The following is a 23,092-nucleotide window of genomic DNA, read 5'->3' on the forward strand; positions in this document are numbered from 1 at the left end:
GTATTTTGCTGCCCTCTACTGGGGATCAAAGAGTGATTTTTCAGTTAATCTCAAATTTGTCCAAGGTACAAATAGATTAGGACATAACATATGCCATGATAAATTACAGAAATATTTCACCTTGAGATACCAATTTTAAAAGTAGGGATACTAAAAGTAATATGGTTTATATTCCACAGGTTTTATTCTCAGAGTTCTCCATGCTTTTTCTAGTCCCCCAGGCTTTGCTCATTTTCATTATCTTGACGACTTGGTTATGCTAATGCCTCCTACTCTTTCAAATATGTTTATAATCTTTGCTTTAGATAAGTTTTCCCTATCGTCACATCTGTTCTATAAGCTTGGGCAGCAAATAACGAAACACCACTTTGGCAGTATACACTTATGTGTATACTTACAAAATACACTTATGGCAGTATAAGACTGGTGGGCTTAAACAACAGAAATTAGTTTTCGCACAATTCCAGAGGCTAGGCGTTCAAGATCAAGGTAGTCTACCTTCCTGACTTGTTGATAAAGCCCTGTGTGATCACAGGACCTTTCCTCCATGCATGTAGAACGATTTCTCTCTTCCTTTTTTTCACAAGGTCATCAGTCCTATAGGATTTGTTCCCTATCCTTATGGTCTCATTTAACCTACATTACCACCCATATGCCCTGTCTCAAAATATGGTCACATGGGGGTTAGGGCTTCCACATATGACTTTGGGAGGGACACAATTTAGTCCATAGCATTTCCCCCTTTCTTAGAATGAATGTATTGGAATCACCTGTTTACTTACCTGCACCTCATTACATATACACCTCTATGTTTATTGCAGCATTATTTACAACCATCAAATTATGGAAGTAACTCAAGCATCCACTGATAAACAAGATGTGATGTACATATATACAATGGACTATTACCCAGCCATAAAAAAGAATGAAATCTTGTCATTTGCAACAACAATGGATAGACCTAGAGAATATTATGCTAAGTCAGAGAAAGAAAAATACTGTATGATTTCATATATATGTGGAATCTAAAGAAACAAAATGAACAAACAGAAAGCAGAAACATACCCAGATAGAACAAACAGATAGTTGCCATAGGGGAGATGAATGGTAAGATAGGAAAAATGGGTTAAGGGAAGTAGGAGATACAGGTTTCCAGTTACAGAGTGAGTAAATCACAGGGATAAAAGGCACAGCATAAGGAATATAGTCAATGGTATTTTTGTATTTAAATATTTTATTATTATTATTTTTGTTTATTTATTCATAGAGACAGAGACAGAGACAGAGAGGCAGAGACACAGGCAGAGGGAGAAGCAGGCACCATGCAGAGAGCCTGGGACTCGACTCAGGGTCTCCAGGATCACGCCCTAGGCTGCAGGCGGCGCTAAACGGCTGCACCACCGGGGCTACCCAGTCAATGGTATTTTAATAGCATTGTATGTGACAGATAGGAGCTACACTTGTGGTGAGCACAGTATAATATATAGATCCGCTCAAACACTATGCTGTACACCTGAAACTAATATAACACTGTGTGCCAACTACACTTCAATTAAAAAAAGCAAAAACAATAAAAAACAAGCGTTGGGCTGACTCTGCTCTGCTACTGAATGACTTCAGTCTCCTCTAGGGTCCACATCAAAGTTGTAGAATGACATGTCAATTAAGCTAGAAATTGATCAATAGCTACTCCTGGGCCAGGAAGCAGGTGCTGCACCTATTTATGTGAGTAGCATACTACTGGAATTTCTAAGTTTTTATTTCAGATGGACATGTTTTTAAAGAATAGGGTAAATAATTTAATAAAGTATACCCATTTTATAAATGACCATGTGTTGTGGATATAGTACTCAACAGTTAATATTATGTATACAAAAGAAACCACTGCAAACAAGCCTGTTGTACAAAACTTTATTGAACTTTGAATAACAAGCATGTAACAAAATTTAGAGCATGATTAGGATGAAATATCTCAAATATGTTCCTTACAAAAGCAGTAAGTACAGTACACAAAGACTGTTCATAATATTTTAAAGTATCTAAAGTGCTAAAAATTATCAAGACATACTAGGATCTGTGGAGTTACCTTTCCTTTCAACTAGAGCATTTATTCCCATAAGCTTTGCTACAATAAAAGTTAACATATAGGAACATACACATATAATAAGTGAAATGGAAAATGAAGGCATACAACAAACATTTCAATTACAAAGCAAATGTGAAGAATGGAGTCTTTTTAGTATTCCTGAACCTGCATTTCCTTTGAACATATTGATGGGGTACAATGAAACATTTTTCTAACATGTTTTTAATGTTACACAATTATGACCACTCCCAATGTAATCAATACTTTCTTAGCATAATCATTAACCGAATTTGAGAATTTGCTAATGTACTTTAAGAAACACATTCATCTCATTCAGAGGTGATATTCAAAACACTGAACGACCAGCAGTCCACTGTCCCTACCCAATAAGCAGACAATGGAGTAAATGACTGGTATGACAACACTGTCTGTCCCAGCTGAGTATCAACCCTGATGTTATTTCCAACAACACCAGACACATGTTTTGGCTAATGTACAAGCATGTGCTATGAAATATGAAACATGAAATTCACAAAGACATGAAATTGAACTCAAATACTCTGCTGCATGGAGGCTGAATGTGAAATATTTCACAGTGACTGAAATTGACTGGCTAACAGGCAATGGTGGGGGTTTTTTTATATTCAACTTTGATTTAAATAAATGGACTTAGAAGAAACCCTTGAGATTTAGTTAATGGTACTAATCTAAAGGCTCTGAATTACTGCAGAGCCTTTAAAATCAGTATATGTGACCTTGTATATATTTTTCCTTAAGAAAAAATAATAATAAAAACACCGAGGTACTTTAGTTTCTTTTCAAGGGATTACTGTTGTTATCTTCCTGAGATGCAAAAGACCATAAAAGAAAAGCACCATGCCTAGATTGCTGAATGAGGCATCAGACACTAATAGTTTGGTCCTTTTCTAAATGGATCTCTTCCAACAATTACACTAAAACATAGCGAAGGATCACAGATGCCAGGGGGTCCTGGTTGCCCTTGGATTCCGGGTTTTCCATGATCTCCATCTTTGCCTGGGAGACCTGGATCTCCTGGAGGACCTTCTTTGCTTATTCCAGGAGGGCCCTCTGGACCTAAAATGGGACATGAGCAATATATGAACAGAGGAGTTTGGTTTTTGATGATATAGCTGATTCTGTAAGAAACTTAAACTGAAAAAAAAATTTTTAACATATTTGCACAAATGTGAAAAGAGGAGAGAATCTCTTGCTAATTCTATATACCTTCCACTTGGAAAAAAAACTATACAAAAATAATCCGTAATTTTCATAAAGCTGGGCTAAGCTATATCAATACAGCAATCACCATGCTGATTAAGACACTGAGCTAGCATCCTAATATTTTAATTGGTATTGCCTAAATTTCCAGCATATCTTCTGCCAATATTTTTATAAATTAGCAAGTGAATAGATCAGTAAGCTAAAACTCAACTAACATCACTGTTGTGCCATATTTACAGTAAGATGACTATTTTTATTATACACATTTTTAAAGTTTCCACATTTAAATAGTCATTACCATGATATAATTGTGATCAATATATACACACAGGTGTTATAGAACTAATTTGTGAACCATTGACTAATTAGTCTAATTAGTTCAATTAGTATGCTCAAAGGAAGGACAGTTAACTTAGGATACTGGTCTTTTAAAGTTGATTAAACAAAATAACAAAATATTCAGGTTTTGAAATGGAGCAGAGCAGTCTGAGGCACTTTCTACTACTAATTATTCCGGTTACTACTACTCAGAAACATTTATTTAACGCTTAACTACAACTGTAGATATTGTCTCAAGTATTTTTAATAAAAACTGTTGAATTATTTGATCTACCCAAAAGCTTCATGAGGTAATAACATCTAAAATAATAACAGGAAGTGCCTGAGTGGCTCAGTCAGTTGAGTGTCTCACTTTGGCTCAGGTCATGATCTCAGGGTCCTGGGATAGAGCCAAAATGGGGCTTCCTGCTTAGTGGGAAGTCTGCTTGTCCCTTTGCCCCCTCCCCTCATGCTTTCTCTACCCCTCTCACATGCTCTCTCTCTCTCCCTCAAATTAAATATTTAAAATAAATAAATAATAAATAAAATAATAATAGTACACATTTATTGAAAACATGATTGTTATTTATTCACTGTTCCAAAAGCACTATATATTAAGTCATATTATTTTCTAATAATGTCATGATCCAGGTAATATCTCATCACCATTTCATAACAAAAATGCTGGCATAACCAAGTTAAATAATACAGCTAGCAGGGGTGACTTAAGAGTCCACCATTACAGTTATTCTGCTTCCTTGAGAATCATAAGACTGAACAGTGATATACGCTAGATAAGCACGGGTGACTAAAACCATTCAATAACTAGTCTAGAGTAGTCTTCTAAACCATCTAAATGATAAACAAGAGAAAATCTTGAGTGATTCATGAATATGATAGAGGAAGAAAATTCTAGGAGTTAGAGCTTAATGTGTTGAATGCAACTCATTCAAAAAAGTAAACAAATGTCTTGATTTCAAATTTCTTGACATAGATTTGTGATGATTTTCTTAAAGCCAAATGTGCAGCAACATTTACAAGCATATAGCAAGTCTTACCTGGGGGACCAGGGGGACCCTGTTCTCCGGGGTACCCAAACCCTTGGCTTCCCTTTGCCCCATTTCTTCCTGGTAGGCCTACAGAGTGTCAAAGATGAGAGTAAGCTTACTTTTCCTATAAAATCACTTCCTCCTAGATTGTTTCTTTCAAAGCTGTTAATACACACATTGAAAGAAAAAAATAAATCTTTTCTTTTAAAAATAGCTTGCCATTTATTATTATAATTTTTGAAGCAAAAATTACCAAAATTATCAGTGATCTGGAAATATGTAACAAGATCTAATATTAAAAAGGAAAATGGTTTGGGATTATTAGCCCTTTCTGTTTATTACTTTGAACATCTAAACTGCTCACATAATAGTAAATAAAAAGGAAAGAATTATCAACTGACATTTCACATAAACATTCTAAGAGAAGTAAGTTGTGGGCTATTAGGAAGTTTGGTTGCAAAACATGATTTTTCCTGTAAGAGAAAAAATCTTTCTGATAACGCAACACAAGTTACTAAAGTCAAAATAAAGGAAATAGCGTCTGGACTTTCTATTTAAAGACCTTCTTATTAAAGACTCAGGCAAAATCTCCAAGTGCATACTCAAAATTTCTAATTTATAATTTCACAAGCTTCAAACTTTAACCTTTCTCTACTTTAGAATATTGCTTTAAGAAAATAAAACAATTGCTTTTTAACTAGTTGACAAATTTTAAAGACTTTGGAAGACAAAAGCTTTTTTTGTCATCATAAAAACAAAGATGAGCTCTTGCCTAATTAAATCAGTTTAGAGTGTAGGTACAAAAAACTACCCTTTCTTGTTCATTTGCTTATGTATATGAAGTTAAGTACCTTTTAATCCTCTGGCACCTGGACGTCCAGGAGCACCAACTAATCCAGGAACACCATCTCTTCCTGGTAAACCAGGAAATCCTCGAGGACCTTCTGGGCCTATGGGACCAGGTGGCCCAGGTATACCAGGGGACCCATGTTGGGACTGGCAATGATCACAACTTTGAATTCTTCCACTCTGAAGTAAGACTGGTAGCTGAGCTTAAAAACAAATAAGTCCCACCCCTTACGTTTAAATGGTGAATGGGCATTACTAACATTTCTAATCATTTTTCACAATTTACAGAGGCTTATCTGTTGACCAATAATTTCACTCCTAGGAATTTAACTCTGGAAATACTCATTGTTCTGTGTAATCATTTTATTGTAGCAATTGCTTAAAATGGGAGGGAGAGTAAAAGCACCCCCCAAAAAGAAATTGGCAAATTATAGACATCCATATTTATGAATTTAATGACCAGAACTATGTCAGAGAAGAAAATTTAATTCCATGGTGAAATAACGATAAATTGTTTTATTGAAAAGATTATAAAAGAGACATATCATTTCCATCTTCATAAACTACCCATCTAGAGAAAAAACAGATTATAAATGTCCTTTATGTTCTTATCTTAATTATATATTTTATAATTTCTACCAAGAATCTGTATGATTTTAGTAATTTTAAAAAGTTATAAAATCTGTTTGAGACTTACCTCTTAATACATCGGTGCAAACTTGTCGAATATACTGTTCCGAAAATTCTCTCCCCTGCATCAAATTATTAGGGGTTATAACATGTACATACTAAGTAAAAAGCAATGAAAACATAAGAACTGAGAAAGAAGCAGAATACGTACGGGCTTCCCATCTAGTCCTGGAGGTCCCTGCGGACCTGCTTCCCCAGGCTGCCCCTGGGGGCCCACAGGCCCCATCAGGCCGTCCACCCCAGACTCTCCTTTTGGTCCAGTGGCACCTCTGACACCAGGCTCCCCCTTCTCACCTCTCTAAAATCAGAATAAATCTTGAAAAGTTCTATTTAAATATTTCAGAAGGTATAATTGCATTGCAAAATTCCTTAAGGATATGAGCATATGAATATATACATGTATATATATAATGTACATTATCCAGGGAACAGCTGCGAAATGCTACTATTGATCAGAAGGGAAATCTCACATCATATTAAACTGTCATTTATCCACCCATCCGCCCAACTCCACAAATATCCTCTATTTATCTTCTATTTATTGTGTAGGCAATACATTTAATGTGACACAAGCCTGTTCCCAAAGAGCTTAAATTCTAGAGAGACAAATACAGAAACACGATATTCTCTGATGAAATATATGCAGGAAAAAAAGGAAAAAACTTAGCTCCTAATCTAGAAGAAGAACCATTAATATTCACAGATATGTAGCATTTCATAACTAATTGAATGAATCTACATATTAAGAAAATCACTAAGAAATGAACTTGAAAGGCATTTTCTGTTTGTGATGTCAATAGCTAGATTTATACAGTGTTGAAAATGCAAGCAATAAGGACTGAAATAGAGCACAAGACACAAAGAAACATACCTCTCCTTTCATACCATGATGGCCTTGAATTCCCTTAGAAAATTAATAGGAAAAAAAACTATAATCAATGTGCGAGGTACAGTACTAGAAACATGGCATGCACCTTTACCTGACATTTTATCAAACTTTAGTTTTCAATTTGAAAAGTACTGATAGAATTAGTGAAAGAATTACATGTGATACTGTTTTTGCCTTTTTAAAGGAAACTAATGACAAAGCAATATGCTAACTGGATAATATAAAAATGTTCATTTACATAACTTTCATTCTTGAGTACTACTTATAAAAGATGAGTTAAAGCAAAGATGCCATCAAAAGTGATTAATAGGGAAGAAAATACCTATGTGTCCTATGCCTAAACCACTCATTGCTGATAATTCAGAGGTTAGAAAAGCAGTGTGAGATATGCTCTGGAATTCTTCCCATGTAATATAGACACTGATGAGCCCACAAAGGAAACTCACTCACTGTTACAAGCACTGAATGCATCTGGATGGCTCTATTAAATTATTTCCTACTCATCTCTCACATATTCATGACAATAACAAATTACAGAGATAAGGAAGGCATTAAAATTTCAGGAAAGGCATTAAAATTTCTCATTTTTGAAATTCATTCACTCAGGCTATAAAGTTACCCAGTATCAGTTGAGGGACAAGGGTAGAGCTTGCACATTCACAGATAGGATTTCATTTTTCAACTTTATAATTAAAAATTGGTGTTCCACAATTCAATATAAAATTTAGTGTATAACATTTCACACAATGAATTTTGAGTTTGAATATTTAATTTGCTGCATCTCTAGGTTCCTTGAACATGGATACCGTGATGAGACCAAAGAGAAGACAAATTAGGTCTGGCAACAGACAGAGGCAGATTCTCAAATTAAAATGAGAGCAAGGGCAGCCCAGGTGGCTCAGCGGTTTAGCACAACCTTCAGCCCAGGGAGTGATCCTGGAGACCTGGGGTCGAGTCCCACGTGGGACTCAGCATGGAGCCTGCTTCTCCCTCTGCCTGTGTCTCTGCCTCTCTCTCTCTCTCTCTCTCTCTCTCTGTCTCTCATGAGTAAATAAATAAAATCTTTAAAAAGTAAAAATAAAATAAAATGAAAGCAAGAAAACCCCACTAAGTTTTCATATAAAAATAGTGAGTAAAACCCTGCAAGACTATTCTTTAAATATCGAGGTTTCTGAAAAAAACACAGGGGTTTTCCCTACCAGATGTAACCTTAGAACTGGAGCTCATGTAAGAGAAAAGACAGAAGAGATGAGTTCTCAGGACTAGAAATGAATTAGAGTCATCTGAGAATTCACTAGGATGATTTCATGAGCGAAAAACAAAACAGAGGCCAAGAAAGCACACACTGGCAGCACTTGGTAGTAGGACAGGTAACTAGTACTGATTATTTAAAGAGCCTGGGCCAACTATTCACTTGCTGAAAAGCAATAGTTGCTTTGACTCCCAGGTACTCCAGCAGGGCTCAGAGTTCCTGGTGGTGAGAAATGCACCATCCAACAAATTTAGGGCAGAAGCTTTCAGGGGAACTTGATTCCTGCCGAGGGATCAGACCGCTATTTTTCTTGAAAAGTGAGAGAAAAAAAAAAAAAAACATGTTAAGGAAACTGTGGAGAGAGTGTCATCTGAAAGCCAGGGACCTAGCTAAGTTGTGAGCTCAGACTCCACAGGAAATAGCCTTCTTTTCAGACAGTTATTTTAAGAATTTTTGATGAAAGGCCTGGGTTACAGAGGTTGAATGGAAGAAGAGGTGAAGAATCTCCTTTGAGAACAGCTGTTTATACATATTGTGTGATTAACTTAGGGCAACCAAGGGGATCAGCCTGCATTGCCAATGAGGGGAATGGGGACGTAGATGGTTGTGTCATCAAGAGGATCTGAGTCAAGTGGAGGAGCACTAAAATTAAAAGACACATTTTACTGAACATAGTTTCATGCAGGCAAACTTAGTCCATTTCTCCATTTCTCCTCTTAGTTATTTTTGCTCTTGTTAGTTTCTCAATTCTCAACTCTTCTGATTATTAGCACTCACCTTCCATCCTATATTGCAGACAACCTTGTGACCATATGCTTTCAGACCTCTCCCCCATGGTTTCTCAAATTTCTCCAGGTGAGGGACACAGAGACCCCTGTCTTTGAAGACATTACTCAGTTTTATCCTCCTATCTCCAGAACCAGATTAATTAGTGAATCTTTCTGTAATGTCACATTTGAAAGAGGTCTATCCCATGAGGGGACTCATATGTGCAGTTTTTCCCTTCCAAGTGTGGCCCAAGTTGGATCTGAACTAAACTACTGGCAGTTCGGCAGCACACAAGCAACATGAAGTACAAATCACTTTTATGTGTCTTTTGGTGCAATTTAAATTGCACTGACTGAACTTGCAGGCCATATGGCAATCTCCCTGAAGCACTACTTAATGAGGAGAGTTTAGTCAGGGAAGAAGCAAGACAATCTTACTATGTATCTATTCTATAACACAGTCCCTCAAGATAGCATTTTAATACATCTCTAGTGTAGTAAATTATATCTCTGAGCACACAAGCAGGAAACAAGTACATTTCTCCACTACTTATAGGCTTCAACTACTCACATTGCAAGAAAGAAAATCAAGACTGAACAGTAGCTATACGGAGATACTGCCACTGTATGGCTGCCTTTGGCCAATAACTATTCAAAGACACAGGTGGAACTGCCTACCGTTAGCCATTCACTTGACCAGACAAAAGCATGGAAAAGCAAGTTTCACAGTTACCAATCAGTACAGAAAAATGAAAATATAAAACAAATGATTAAAGCAAACCATTATCACCACCACCACCTGACACTTCCTTCCTCATGTGCTAAGAACACATGCTACACGTACCCTTCTTCTCACTTGTTTCCATTTGCAAGTAACCCTCTCCCAACACCATCCAGTTATGTGATGTCATTTCATTGTCTATCAGAGAAAACAAAAAATACCTGTTGCCCTGGAATTCCCTGTCTTCCATTTTCTCCCTTTTGGCCCTTTAAAATGTAATAAAAATTATTTATTAGCTTGCACACATACAAGGCAATAACATATAAGACACAGCTATGTATTAAACTGTAGTCAAGAAGAAAGGTCACAAAAGCAGTGATACAAATATGTAAGATGACGTAAGAGACAGAGGTTAGTCTCTCAGAGGAAGGAAAAAGAGTCAAACTTAACATTAACAACATGAAAATAATTTAAAAATCCAATGGCTGTGGACATTTGATTAATTTCTATGACATAATTATATTCAGTGTTGACTATACACATGCAAAGACAAGAAGACATCCTTAAAATAATTTTTAAAAATTAAAAATACACTACAAGAGTGGACTACTACTCATACATTTTAAAAAATGGAATCTTGCCATTTGTGACAACATAGATGAAACTTGAGGGAATAATGCTAAGTGAAATAAGTCAGACAGAGAAAGACATTGTATGATTTCACTTATATGTCAAATCTAACAAAATAAAACAACCAAACCAAACCAAATCACCCAACCTCATAGATACAGAGAACAGAATAATGATTGCCAGAAGGAAGGGGGGAGGTGAAATAGGTGAAGAGGGTGAAAAGATACAAAGTTCCTGTTATAAAACAAAGATGTCCCGGGGATGGGTGTGTAGCATGGTTACTACAGTTAATACCACCAAATTGTATATTTGAAAGTTGCTAAAAGAATAATTCTTAAGAATTCTCATCAAAAGAAAAAAAATTTCTAATTCTGTATGCCAATAGATGGTAACTCGACTTACTGTGATGATGTTTCACAGTGTATCCACATTTTGAATCATTATGTTGTACATCTGCAATATAACTGACCCTTGAACAATGCAGAGGTTGAGGACACCAACCTCCCTCAAAGTTAAAAATTTGTGTATAACTTTTGACTCTCCCTAGATTTAACTACTAATAGTCCACAATTGATGAGAACCCTAACAATAGAATCCAATTAACACATATTTTGTATATGTATTATATTCTATATTCTTATAATTAAGTTAGAGAAAAGCAAATGTTAAGAAAATTATAAGAGAAATACATTTACGATACTGTATTTATTGAAAAAAACCTGCATATGAGTGGAAATGGGGATTCAAACCGACATTGTTCAAGGGTCAACTATATACTGTTAAAAGTCATACTTCAACAGAAAAAGTATGTAAAAAAACATTTTGAATAAAGGTCTTTAAATCAGGACAAATAAGAAAAGAGGAAAATTAATAGAAACATAAACACACTTGTCCATTTAATAAATACTTTTGGATATCCATTATATACAATGCAGGGTCCTAGCCCATAAAGTACTACATCATCCTTATGTTAGACAAGATAATCAGCAAGTTCTAGGAAAACAAATACCAAGATAATATCCATCAATGATCTAGTGATTTCAATTTAAAACACTCTTGCATCATGATTTATTCATTTATTTACTTAAGTGAATTCCCAATATTTATCGAATGACACCAATTTGCTGGCCCACAGGGACACCAAAACAAAGATACTATTACCTTCAAGATGCTTACTGTGATGGGAAAGATAAGCCAATATTTCAAGAATGATAAAAAGGCATACTTAAACACGTGGGTTGGATACTCCTGGAACACAGAAGGGCCATCTGACAGAAGGGGCTTTCTACAGGGTAGGGGAAACAACTCAACCCTAAGCGGCCAAAAAGAGTTATTAGTCAAGGAGGTAGCACCTTATGGGACAGACTTTATCCTGAAATGTGTGAGGCACCACAGAAGGATTCCTGAGCAGTGGATGTGTAGCTTAGTTACACATGCTGGTCGGAGCATGGGAGGAAGGAAGGCAACTGCACTCCAGGGGACCAGGGAGGAGGACATCCCACTTAGATGACAGCAGTCATCTACGACCCATGACAAAGGATTAGGACAGTGTGGATGGGGAGAAGGGGCTGAGTTCCAAGTAGATTTAGATGTGAAACTGCAGGTGAAGAGAGAGGAGTCTGAGTTTTAAAATAACTTTTAAGATTTCTTCCTTCAGACCATTACCTAGTGCTTCCAATTACCAAGACAAAATACAGAGTAAGAGATGGTTTATGGGGAAAGGTGACAGGTTCTGTTTTGGACATAGTCACGTGCTTGTGAGACATCCAAACTCAGTGTCAACAGGGAAAATTGGAATGTGTGTCTAGAGCTCACAGACACTTCCTTAAAATTCACCTAACTCCTAATTTCAAAAGTAACGTAAAGAAATCATAGTACTTGAATATCTCCAGTTAAAGATACTGAATCAACAGTTGAAAAACAATTGTTGAAACTGTGTACGTAGTAGATTCTAACTCTACTATTACTTTAATTTGTAACTTCCCTTTATGCCTCCAGAAATTCTAGAGACACCCAAATGAAAAGTCCTTCTAAATCACTAGATCTCCCCAGCCTGATTTAATTTTTTCATATGATTCTCCTTCCATCTGTTAGTTTGAACTAATTTATTTGTGCCATAAGCCATTTCAAATCATTTCTGAAAACATACATACTTTCCGTAAATAAAGATATTAGAAATATGGAATAAAATCTGTATCTGTTCCATTGAATCATTTGGCTCCCAAGTTTTCTTCAACAGTGAAGTGGAGATGAATAGTAAAATGAAATTTGATGTTGTCAAGTTTAGAATACAAGCAGAAAGCTGGGACTGAATGCTGAGATGCTGATGGTGAAACAGGAAGGAGCTGGAAAAGCTACATAAGAACTAAAAAAACAAAGTCCTGCTTTTATTGCCAAGCAAAAATAAAGTCAGCAACATACCTGAATGCCTTTTTCACCTTGACTTCCTTTGTCCCCCTGCAAAAAGGCAGTTTAATGTCTATCATAATCTAGGATTTTCAGCATCCTTTCAAGTAAACATATTTTTTCCACAGGAAAGAAAAATATGTGGCTTAACACAAATTCTGAAAGTGCCTTATATGCAGAAGCTGATTCCAAAACAGTATTTGGGAAGAGAGTAAAATCCCATTATGTCAAAATGATGCTCTAAATAAACACTGGCTTGTGCTCTTACATTTGTAAAGAAAATTTACTACAATTTCTATTTTAACAGGTATAAGACAACTTTTCTATGTTGATCACCATCTGAGGTTAAACAAACATAAGACAATTCATTTTGACTATTGTTGTTTTATGAAATCAAATGAAAATCTTCATTAGGCCAGTCATAGCCACACATTATAGGACACAATGAAGTAACACATAATGCTGAAATGGTATTTTAGAAAACATAAGCTTCAAAAATGAATTTTGGGGGGAAAATCCATATTCCAGATTTTTTCAGCTAGAGGAGGCATTTGAGACCAGTTAGTTCATTGTCCATGTTCTTACAAGGACATGAACAGGAATGTAATGAATCCACATATCAAGAAAGATAAACACTTGCCCTAAGATGTACTTGGGCACTGTTTCCAAATTTCTACCTTACCATGCTTTCTAAACAGAGAGTTTTGTGTTTATAGCAAACAAAGTATAGGCAATCTTTTAAAACATAAGTTTTGAACAAGAAATTTCTCTAAACATATATTCATAGTAGGTTTACTTAATATTCACTAAGTTTCTAACATTTAATCACTGTCAGGAGGGTCATCCCTGTCTCCGCAAGTATTGCCAGCTGCTCAGTGGAACAAAAAGTCAAGGATCATACTGGTTCTAATAACCTAGGGGCCAAGTATATAATACATGAGAAACAGAAAAAATGAAATGGAGAAAAACTAAAACAGGAAGGGATATAAAGATGAAGACATAAGTTTGTATCCTTTCCAAAATAAAAGCCAATATATTTACTTTAAGCCTGAAACATCTACATTCGCAGTGGCATTGACTTTTTGACAAATGGGCAGTCAGTGGTGACTTAAAACTCCCAAATGTTATGTATACAGATACAGCTTCAGGGTTCCTTTACTTGAGGAGAAAGAGAGAGAGAGAATATGAATCTAAAGTGTTGCTCTCTTATCTCACCAAAACATTTTCTATCAGCATACATGATTTGTAGTTTAAACTCCTTAAATTCATTTTAAGTGAAATTCTATGTAGTGTAATCATTCATAAATAGGAACTTCATGGTCAAACATTCGGGCTGTAATTTTTATCTTTGTAGACTTTGCCCCAGTTTTTTGGTAAGAGTAATATTCACATTTTGGTAAGAGCCCCTGACATGGAATACTTGTCCTATAAAATTCTTGACTCACCCGGACAGACTGCAAAACCACCTAAGTTTATAGGATATTACTTAAGGATATGTTTACATTTTCTGAGCTATGTGCTGCATCCAAAGCCTTCGTCTAACAGACAACACCTTTGTAGAGACATGAAAGATGCCCCACCTATGGGCATAGGGTGGATTATATCATACGTATACCAAATATAAAGGTCAGCATATCATTAAAAGTATGATCACAAAAGGAAGACTTCTATGTTAAAAGGTGATTAAAAGTTAATTATATCTCCTAAACAACACATACCTTTTTTCCTTGAATTCCAGGTAAACCCAGGTATCCTGGTTCTCCTGGGGGACCTACTGCTCCTTGTTCTCCCTAGGTAACAGAAATTACATAAAGATTGCAGACCTACTGCTTATGAAAAACACTATTGTTTTTATCTCTACATATATCTCAAATTTATAATTGATTGTTACAATTTAGATTTATTTACTACATTTAGAGTTATTACTACAGACAGTAAAGAATGAAAAGTTTTTTTTTTTTAAAGACTTATTTATTCATAAGAGACACAGGGAGAGACAGAAACACAGGGAGAGGGAGAAGCAGGCTTCCTGCAGGGAGCCCGATGTGGGACTTGATCCCAGGATCACGCTGTGAACCAAAGGCAGATGCTCAACCACTGAGCCACCCAGGCGTCTCTGCCACTGTTTTTAAAATGTAATTTTATTTTTTTTTTTTTTTTTATTTTTTTTGGAGAGAAATGGGTAGGAAATATCAGAAAGAGAGACAGAACATAAAGACTCCTAACTCTGGGAAACAAACTAGGGATGGTGGAAGGGGAGGAGGGTTGGGGGGTGGGGGTGAATGGGTGACAGGCACTGAGGGGGGCCCTTGACGGGATGAGCACTGGGTGTTATTCTGTATGTTGGCAAATTGAATACCGATAAAAAAATAATTATTAAAAAATAAAATAAAATAAAACGTAATTTTAAATTCTAGAATAGTACTTACTGTATTGATTTACCATATTTGTTTAATAAAATGCTAATCATTAAACATTAGTTTTTACAATTTTTATTTTCATAAACAATATTGATGTGAACATCTTTGTAGCTAAATTGTATATATACTTGTTTTTATTTATACATATGGAATATTATTTTCTTAGAAGTAAATTCTTGAGCTGTTTCTAGTGTAGATAATGTTCCACAACTTAATTCCTCCATTCTTCATCATCTCATAGGGATTATTTCCTTTATGAAATAAAGATTTCTTAAAAGTCTTACATAAGGAAATTTTCTGAAAGTTAGAATAATGATGCATCAGTGACATTTAGGTAATATCTGTAAGATATGGGATGGATCCTGTACTGGCTTCATGGTTTTTTGGTTTGAGTTTTACCAATAGATTTACCAATAATTCTACCATATTGACAAAGCCTACTCTCTCTTTTGTAGAAACAGTTTTGCCATCTTTACTTACTATGCCCATTCCTGAGCTGCTGAATATTACTGTAGATTGTTTAAGGCTTGAAGAGAATTGAAAATCCTATTGAAATAAACATTAACCATTTGGTTTGGAGGAAACTGGTATAAAGCGAGAGGAGTCCTCACTCTAAAGTCCCATCAATCAGCAAACAAAGGAATAGCACCACTTGTGGGAGCCAGACACACTTTCTTTCAGTTGTAGATGACAGTAATATTCTCTGGACCAAAGAAGAAGTTCACATTAGTATATGGCCTTTACCGTTTCTAGAAAAATGAAGCCAAAGGGTATCTTATGTCTTTATTACCCAAATCATGACAAAGTATCCAAAAGACAAATGAAACCTCACATTGGCCATTTTCTTTCACATCTGTTAATTCTGTAATATAGATAATCCTTCATATAGTGTAACTTTTCTTAAGGGATACAAAATGGTAATCTCATCAAATAATGAAGGGGATTTATAATTCTTTGAATATATTTCCAAAAGCATCAAATGATAATTACCTTTAGTCCAGAAGCCCCAGGCATCCCCTGAAGTCCAGGTTCACCTTTATTTCCCTGTCAATGCATCAAACCATTTGAATTTTTTTTAAATGTAGTCACAATATACCTGATATAGACACTTAAGGGAATATACTTAAAATAATTTTTACATTTTCAATTCTCTAACTGTTTGAAACATAGACTATGTTAAGCCTACTTATTAAGAAAATTTATTTTAGGCAAGGAATGAGTCCCCATATTTATAAAGCTTCTAAAAGCAGGTTTTAAAGCTAGCAGCTCCAAGTAGTGGACGAGAGTCAAATCCTTAGTGACCAGTGCTAATTAGCTGGATCTCCATACTCCAGAAGCCAGAGCCATGTATTTTAATAACATCCTATACATTGAGAATCTTCATCTTTGCCCTGTTTCAATTTCTCAGGATGATTCACCTTTCTGTATGCAACTGACAGAAAGAATATTAGCTTCCACTGTACAGTGGCTTTTTTGAAAAAATATGAACCAGAAAACATTTGCTTTGGGCTCTTTTTCAGGATTTGAGTGTAGTCCTTTCTAACAGAAGCTCAGAAGGCAAGACCAACTTGACAAGGCAGTGAATATAAAAGTATTTAAAAAGAGGCTGGATATATATATATAGAGAGAGAGAGAGAACATGTCTGCTGGTTAAGAAGGAGAGACTGTCAAAGATAGTGCTGGTTTTCAAAAATACTTTGAAAGCTAAAATCTCCACCTTGTCAATGTCTGGCAAAAGCAAAAGCCAAACAGTATACTAATAAGTAAAGGTAACCAACTTCATTTTCAGCTTTTGAAAAGTTTCCCAGGTTCCTCAGGTTGAGAAACATATAAACACAATATTTGACTTAATTAAATACATTAATTAAGCCATAGAACATTTCTACCTAAACAACACACAACAGCATTAATTAAGCCATAGAACATTTCTACCTAAACAAGTGATTAAGTGGAAATTCACAGAGGTGACAAGACTTGCTGCAAGTTACAGGGTTTGATTGTTAGCATATCCTAATGTCATTTAGATACTAATTTTCAAAACTAGAATATAGTATGGTTTAATGGCTTTTAAAAAATAAGATATTATAAACCAAATGAGTTTTCTAAATTTCTACCACAGAGTTTCAGCCTCATCCTTGCCCCATTTAATACAGCTTTTTTGGTGCCACTTTAAAATTCATTCTAATTGACACTGAAGGCATAGTCCACAAACATGTTAGTTGACAAAACAGACAGAAATAAACTAACGCAGAGGTAAGTCAACTATGGTCCATAGGCTAAATGCAGCCCAGTGCATGGTTTTGTAAATCAAGGTTTGCCAGAACACATAGTAAGCCATGGCTGCTTTTGCAATACAATAGCAGAGCTGAGTAGCTGTAACAGAAGCTATAAGGCCCTGAAAGACTAAAATATTTACCATCTTGCTATTTTCGGAACACCTGAGCTAATATACTACACGAAAAATAGCTGAAGTATCTCACTGAAAAGATTACATTTAAGAAGTATAATTTTAAGACTCTGAATCTCTTTTTAACAAAATAATTGCATAAGTACAAGATGAGAGAGAAAAGACTTTACAGTAATTCATATAAAAATAAACAAACTGATCCTGGAAAGAGCCACCTGCTTTCCCAGCCTTATCAGCAGAATCTACTCAAGTGGTGGATGCCATAGAGTATTGTTCTAAAATCTTTTATTGAAATTCCAGCAGATTTGTTATCCAGCTCAGTGTGTATTAACAATGTGAAGTGGCTGATAAAAATAAGCTGATGAAATCCTAGGCTGATTTCTTAAGAATTAGAGCATCCAGAATACCCTGGGGAGTCCACTGTACCCCAGTTACTGAAGAGTATATAACTATTCTGTATCTTCTGAGAAAATGACTTTGAGAAATTATGGATAATCTTCACTTGGCAAGGTTTTTATACCAATTCTGTGCACACTACTGCTAGGACACACAATACTCCAAGGATTCATGAGGGTCCACCACTGGTGAAAGGGCAGCTACTTTCCCCTGATCATTGGGCTCCTATGATATTTTATCCTATTGTATTCTCTAAATAGTTTTAAAATTAAAAGTAGACAATTTAGCTCATCTACTCATCTTGTTTTATATGCCAGGGTCTATTCCTCGGGAAAATGTCTAGTTAAAGGTTTAATTCTTCCAAAAAGCAATTCCATCATTTCTTTTTGGAAGGCTGTCCTACGTTCTACTCACTGAATAGTTGAGAATAGTCTGAGTCTAGCCAAATGTACTTGACTTGACCCTTTAATAAACCAAGGGGAAAAAAAAAGCTCTCTTAGCATAGGATTCCATACACCTAGAAAATGGTCAAACCATGGTATTCAGTTTCAGTTCTATTTCGAGAATAAACCTAACATCCTAAACATATTTGTCAGGTGTGCCTGACATTTTTTATAAAGATGAAAAATAAAGATAATATACTACCCTACACATGGTCCTGAAGGAGAGAATGCCTAATAAAACGCACAAGTCATTTTACAATACAAATTCCATAAACATTCTACTAAATATAAATATCAAGAAGACAACCTAGAAACTGGTAAAAGGCTATCCTCAATCATAACTTCTAATCGTCTGCATTGGTAGGGTTTGGCACCAAATTCCCTGGAACTCCATCTACATAATCCTCACCACCCTTGGGATGACAATAAGAAGGGGAGGAGGTCAAATGGTGAGAGATTCTGGGCTCTTTCCAGCTTAAACCAGACCTGTTTTACATTAACCTGTTTTAATATGCTTAGTTTTTGTCTAAGATTTCATTTTTACAAATGACTGTTCTAGAATTAAAACCACATTTAAAATAAAATCAGTAAAATTACAAGTTTTAGTGAGTACATAAATGGTCATTTTCCACTAAGTTTTCTGTCTTATTTAGTTTTATTTTATTTACCTTAGATCCTGGTGTTCCAGGCTGACCTGGTGAGCCATCACGTCCCATTAAACCCTATATTTTTAAGTGGAAGATTTGAGAGTAATTTAGGAAACAATATTAAAAAATATTAAATCCATTTCCAAGGTGCACATTCTCATCATATTTAATCTGTTACAATATAATACAATATGGGGAAAATTTCCCCACATATATCCAAGTGAAGGATAATAAAAAATCTATACAAGCTAGCATGGAGGCCAGCAAAGCCCTCCTACAGTGGTTGCTCAAATAACCTACAAATAGCAAAAATTCCTGGAAAGCTAGTAAAAAAACAAATGTTTATTTTTTTTCCTACATTCTCACTTTCTTCCTTTTGTCAAGATGGCTAATAATTAGGTTTCTTCATAGATTCATCCTGGTCAATTTTACATTCAATTTCTATTTTCATAAACAATATATTGAGTTACCATCCAATAAATTCTCTGAATATAACAATCTCTCTTCAAGTTACAAAATGGTCATATTTTAACTAACTATATGATTCAAAATATGACAACAATAATCACTCTAGCAACAAGGAACTAATTTAATTTAGATTCTACTCAAATACCACTACATACATTAAAAATATTTGCTTTCTCTTAAACATAGCCAAGGAAATGTGATGAGCAAAAAACATGCAATTAGTATCATCAGAAAACATAATCTCAATATGATCAAATTGAAAATACCATGTCATCACTACTATGCTTTGCCATCAATTTAGGATATTATTACAACTATAAAATGTAAAATATACTGGTTCATAGCATCGTGTATAAAACATTAGATATGTTATAGATACATATTCTCAAAGTTCAGTGAGGTTCTAGCCAATACCTTCACTTTCTGGAAGCTAACTTAGAGACTGGTAAATAACCAAGTTTATTATTTTGATGAACAAATGACTAGGTAGTGACGGTGAAGATAGAGAATTACATTCTAAAGGGAAGAATCTTCTTTTAAACCTCCTCAAAGTTGAATTCACATCTAACACACAGTATTTTTCTTATTTACTCTTATATGCAAAATTCACCAAAGCAATGGACAAAATATCTGTGTTTTTAACTTACATAAAGTCATAAACTGTTAAACACAGAAGAGATCTGTCTTACTTAAACAAAAAGCTATTATAGGCAATTTAATTCATAGGTTAAAATCAACATCGCTTCTAGTAATTTTTATGCAATCCTGCACACGTACAATAGGATTTTCATAATTTCTAATATCAAATGCATATTGTCCTTTCCACTCTCAAAACTGCCAAAATTATTTATTTACTAACTTATGATATTCCTGTTACCTCTTCTGAACATATTCTCCCTCATTAGTTTAATAAATGTGTAATTTAAAAAAAAAAATGAAAAGAGAACACTTATTAAGTTTTAGAATTTTCATGGTCTTTTAATGAATAGATAGAATATTTCTGGCTTATCTATATTAAGAGTTCTTGATCTTTATTTGGGGGACAAAATTTGAGAATCTGAGAATTTCTAGAAAAATGGACATAATCATTTTCATACAAAGGGATTTGTGGACTCCTCTAAAATGTCATTGTTACCCCCCACCCAGCCCCCAGTTTTACAAACTCCAAAAAAATAACTCCTGATACATAGTAACTGTATTTCAAACACCCTGATCACAATGACATTAACATACAGGAATCCCCGGAGCTCCTTTTTTTCCTAGTGGTCCTGGAGGCCCAATTTCTCCCTAAAATCAAATACAGATCAAATTTAAAATTGTAAATTATCAAATCATTTCCAGGAATTTCCTACCAAATCATTATGGAATGAAAGTTCAATACCAATCACCCCAATCAGTCTGCTTCCCCTTTCTCTACTGTAAAACAGAAGCTTACATAGGGTAGAAAAATCAGGAACATAACACCTTAAAGATTTGGGCCTAAGGTCTGTGGAATCACGAAGTCAAATATTTTTATGAGAAAATCAGGAGGGATGATGTCATTGTCTCAAAGGAAGACCTGAAAGTTCAACAAATAGTTGGTGAGGTAAGATAACGGGAAAAAAAGCATGTGAAAAACTATCTTTTCTGTTACAGATTAAGAAACATGATACAAATATAAATTAAGAAAATATAGGATACAGAACAATAGCATTTATACTTTAGTTTCTTGGGTTGTGGCTAACTAGATACTCCAAGGGAGTCTTCAAATCATGAACAAGAATAACAACAAAAACCTGGAAAGAACATCCTTTGTGAGAGAGTAGGAATCTTTTAAGAAGTTGGAGAGGTCTTCAAAGATACCTTATTTTAATAAAATATATTCTGGGTTGAGACTATGATAATGAGGATTTGGAACTATGCAGAAATCTTGCCAGAGGTGGAGATGCAAAAGTCAAGAGGGCCGGAGGTGTCTAGAGCACATGGGAAACTGAATGGTGGGCTACACCTTGGGAAGAGGGCAGGAATCTTTAATACCTAAGACCACTCAGGACTCTTAAAGGGGGCTGATGTGATATCCATGACTAGCAGCAGGAGGCAGCTCTCCATGCCCCAGTTAAGCTAAAATAGCTCGCATCAATTAACATGAAGCAATGAGCTCATATTCATCAAGAAAGAAAGAGGCGGCAGCAAGCCACAAGACTGAGGGTTAACAGAAATAAAAAAAACTGCAGATACTGGAATTGTTAGAAACAGAATTTAAAACAATATATTAGATCTTTACAAAATAAAGAATGGAATCATAAAAGACTATTAGGACTATAGATGGACTATGAGGCTATCAAGAATAAAAAGATGTTATTACAAAGTTGTACTTCTGGAAATGAAAAGTATGATTGTTTTGTTTTAAATCATTGATGGTTTAAACAGCAGAGTAGACACAGTAAAGCAAGAATAAGTACAGTAGGAAATATATCCAATAAAATTAATCAAAATACAAGAATCAAGGGTATGAAAATAAGAAGCTCTTCAGAAAGATGGAGGATGAAATTAGAAGGAATAAAATTCATGTAACTGTAATTCCAAAAAGAGGGAACAAAGATTGGAAGAGATGTCATTTGGAGATCTAATGAGTGATGTCTTCCACAGAGCCAGGAAGCAAACTGAATTATCCCTTGGGATGAATAAAAAGAAATGCATATCTAGATAGATTGTAATGAGTTTTAGACCATGAAAGACAAATAAAATATCCTAAATGAATCCCAAAGAAAGAGATCACTTACAAAAGAACAATAATTAGAATGAAAGTAGATGTTTCATAGTTAATAAATGGAAGCCTGGAGACAACAGAAGAAAATTCTCAATGTGTTAATGCAAAATAACTGTCAAACTTGAGTCGTATACCCTACAAAATTATTCTTCAAAGCCAGGAGTAAAATAAATATACCTAGATAAAATCTGAAAGCTGGTTCCCAAATATCTGTACTAAAAGAACTGCTAAAGGTATGGTTCAGGAAGTAGTAAAATTATCCTAAAAGGATGGTCTAAGAGCATAAGATGTGAAAGTAACCAAAGTAAAATAGATAGCACGTGTATAAATCCAAATTAATATTATCTGTATAAAACAAAAAAGTAGTTATAAAGACAAAATAGTTTCTGAAATTATATTATATTTGAACAATTAACTGCTGCCATGATGGTGGTAAGAATGTATTCTATGTGAAGACATCGCCACTTTACCCTTTTAATAAACAGATCCAGCCCCAAATCGTTCAACTTCCATTAATGCTCACCTTTTGTCCCATTAATCCTTGGTTTCCAGGAAATCCTGGTATTCCCTAAAAAGTAATAAAGTAGAATTTTATTTTAAAAATGTATAGATTATATCATTAAAGTTGAGTAAGTCCTAGTTGGATTTTTAATTTGTAAATAA

The 23,092-nt window shown here is 34.9% G+C and overlaps 1 protein-coding gene across 2 annotated transcripts in view; it reads right to left on the reverse strand.

Moving 5' to 3' along the window:
* Window positions 1–1,897: 1,897 nt before the first annotated feature.
* COL21A1 (collagen type XXI alpha 1 chain) overlaps window positions 1,898–23,092 on the reverse strand; it is a 167,786-nt gene continuing 146,591 nt past the window's right edge. For both annotated transcript variants that reach the window (XM_072734442.1, XM_072734439.1), the window contains 13 exons: window positions 22,953–22,997; window positions 20,914–20,967; window positions 19,234–19,287; window positions 16,310–16,363; window positions 14,618–14,689; window positions 12,915–12,950; window positions 10,085–10,129; window positions 7,106–7,138; window positions 6,386–6,532; window positions 6,242–6,296; window positions 5,547–5,747; window positions 4,705–4,782; window positions 1,898–3,181 (listed from right to left, as the gene is read on the reverse strand). In XM_072734442.1, coding sequence (XP_072590543.1) covers window positions 2,994–3,181; window positions 4,705–4,782; window positions 5,547–5,747; window positions 6,242–6,296; window positions 6,386–6,532; window positions 7,106–7,138; window positions 10,085–10,129; window positions 12,915–12,950; window positions 14,618–14,689; window positions 16,310–16,363; window positions 19,234–19,287; window positions 20,914–20,967; window positions 22,953–22,997 — 1,062 coding nt within the window. In that variant the 3' untranslated portion in view covers window positions 1,898–2,993. The remainder of the gene's footprint in view (window positions 3,182–4,704; window positions 4,783–5,546; window positions 5,748–6,241; window positions 6,297–6,385; window positions 6,533–7,105; window positions 7,139–10,084; window positions 10,130–12,914; window positions 12,951–14,617; window positions 14,690–16,309; window positions 16,364–19,233; window positions 19,288–20,913; window positions 20,968–22,952; window positions 22,998–23,092) is intronic.

The sequence above is a fragment of the Vulpes vulpes genome, chromosome 1, assembly GCF_048418805.1.
Source record: "Vulpes vulpes isolate BD-2025 chromosome 1, VulVul3, whole genome shotgun sequence".
Classification (NCBI taxonomy): Eukaryota; Metazoa; Chordata; class Mammalia; order Carnivora; family Canidae; genus Vulpes; species Vulpes vulpes.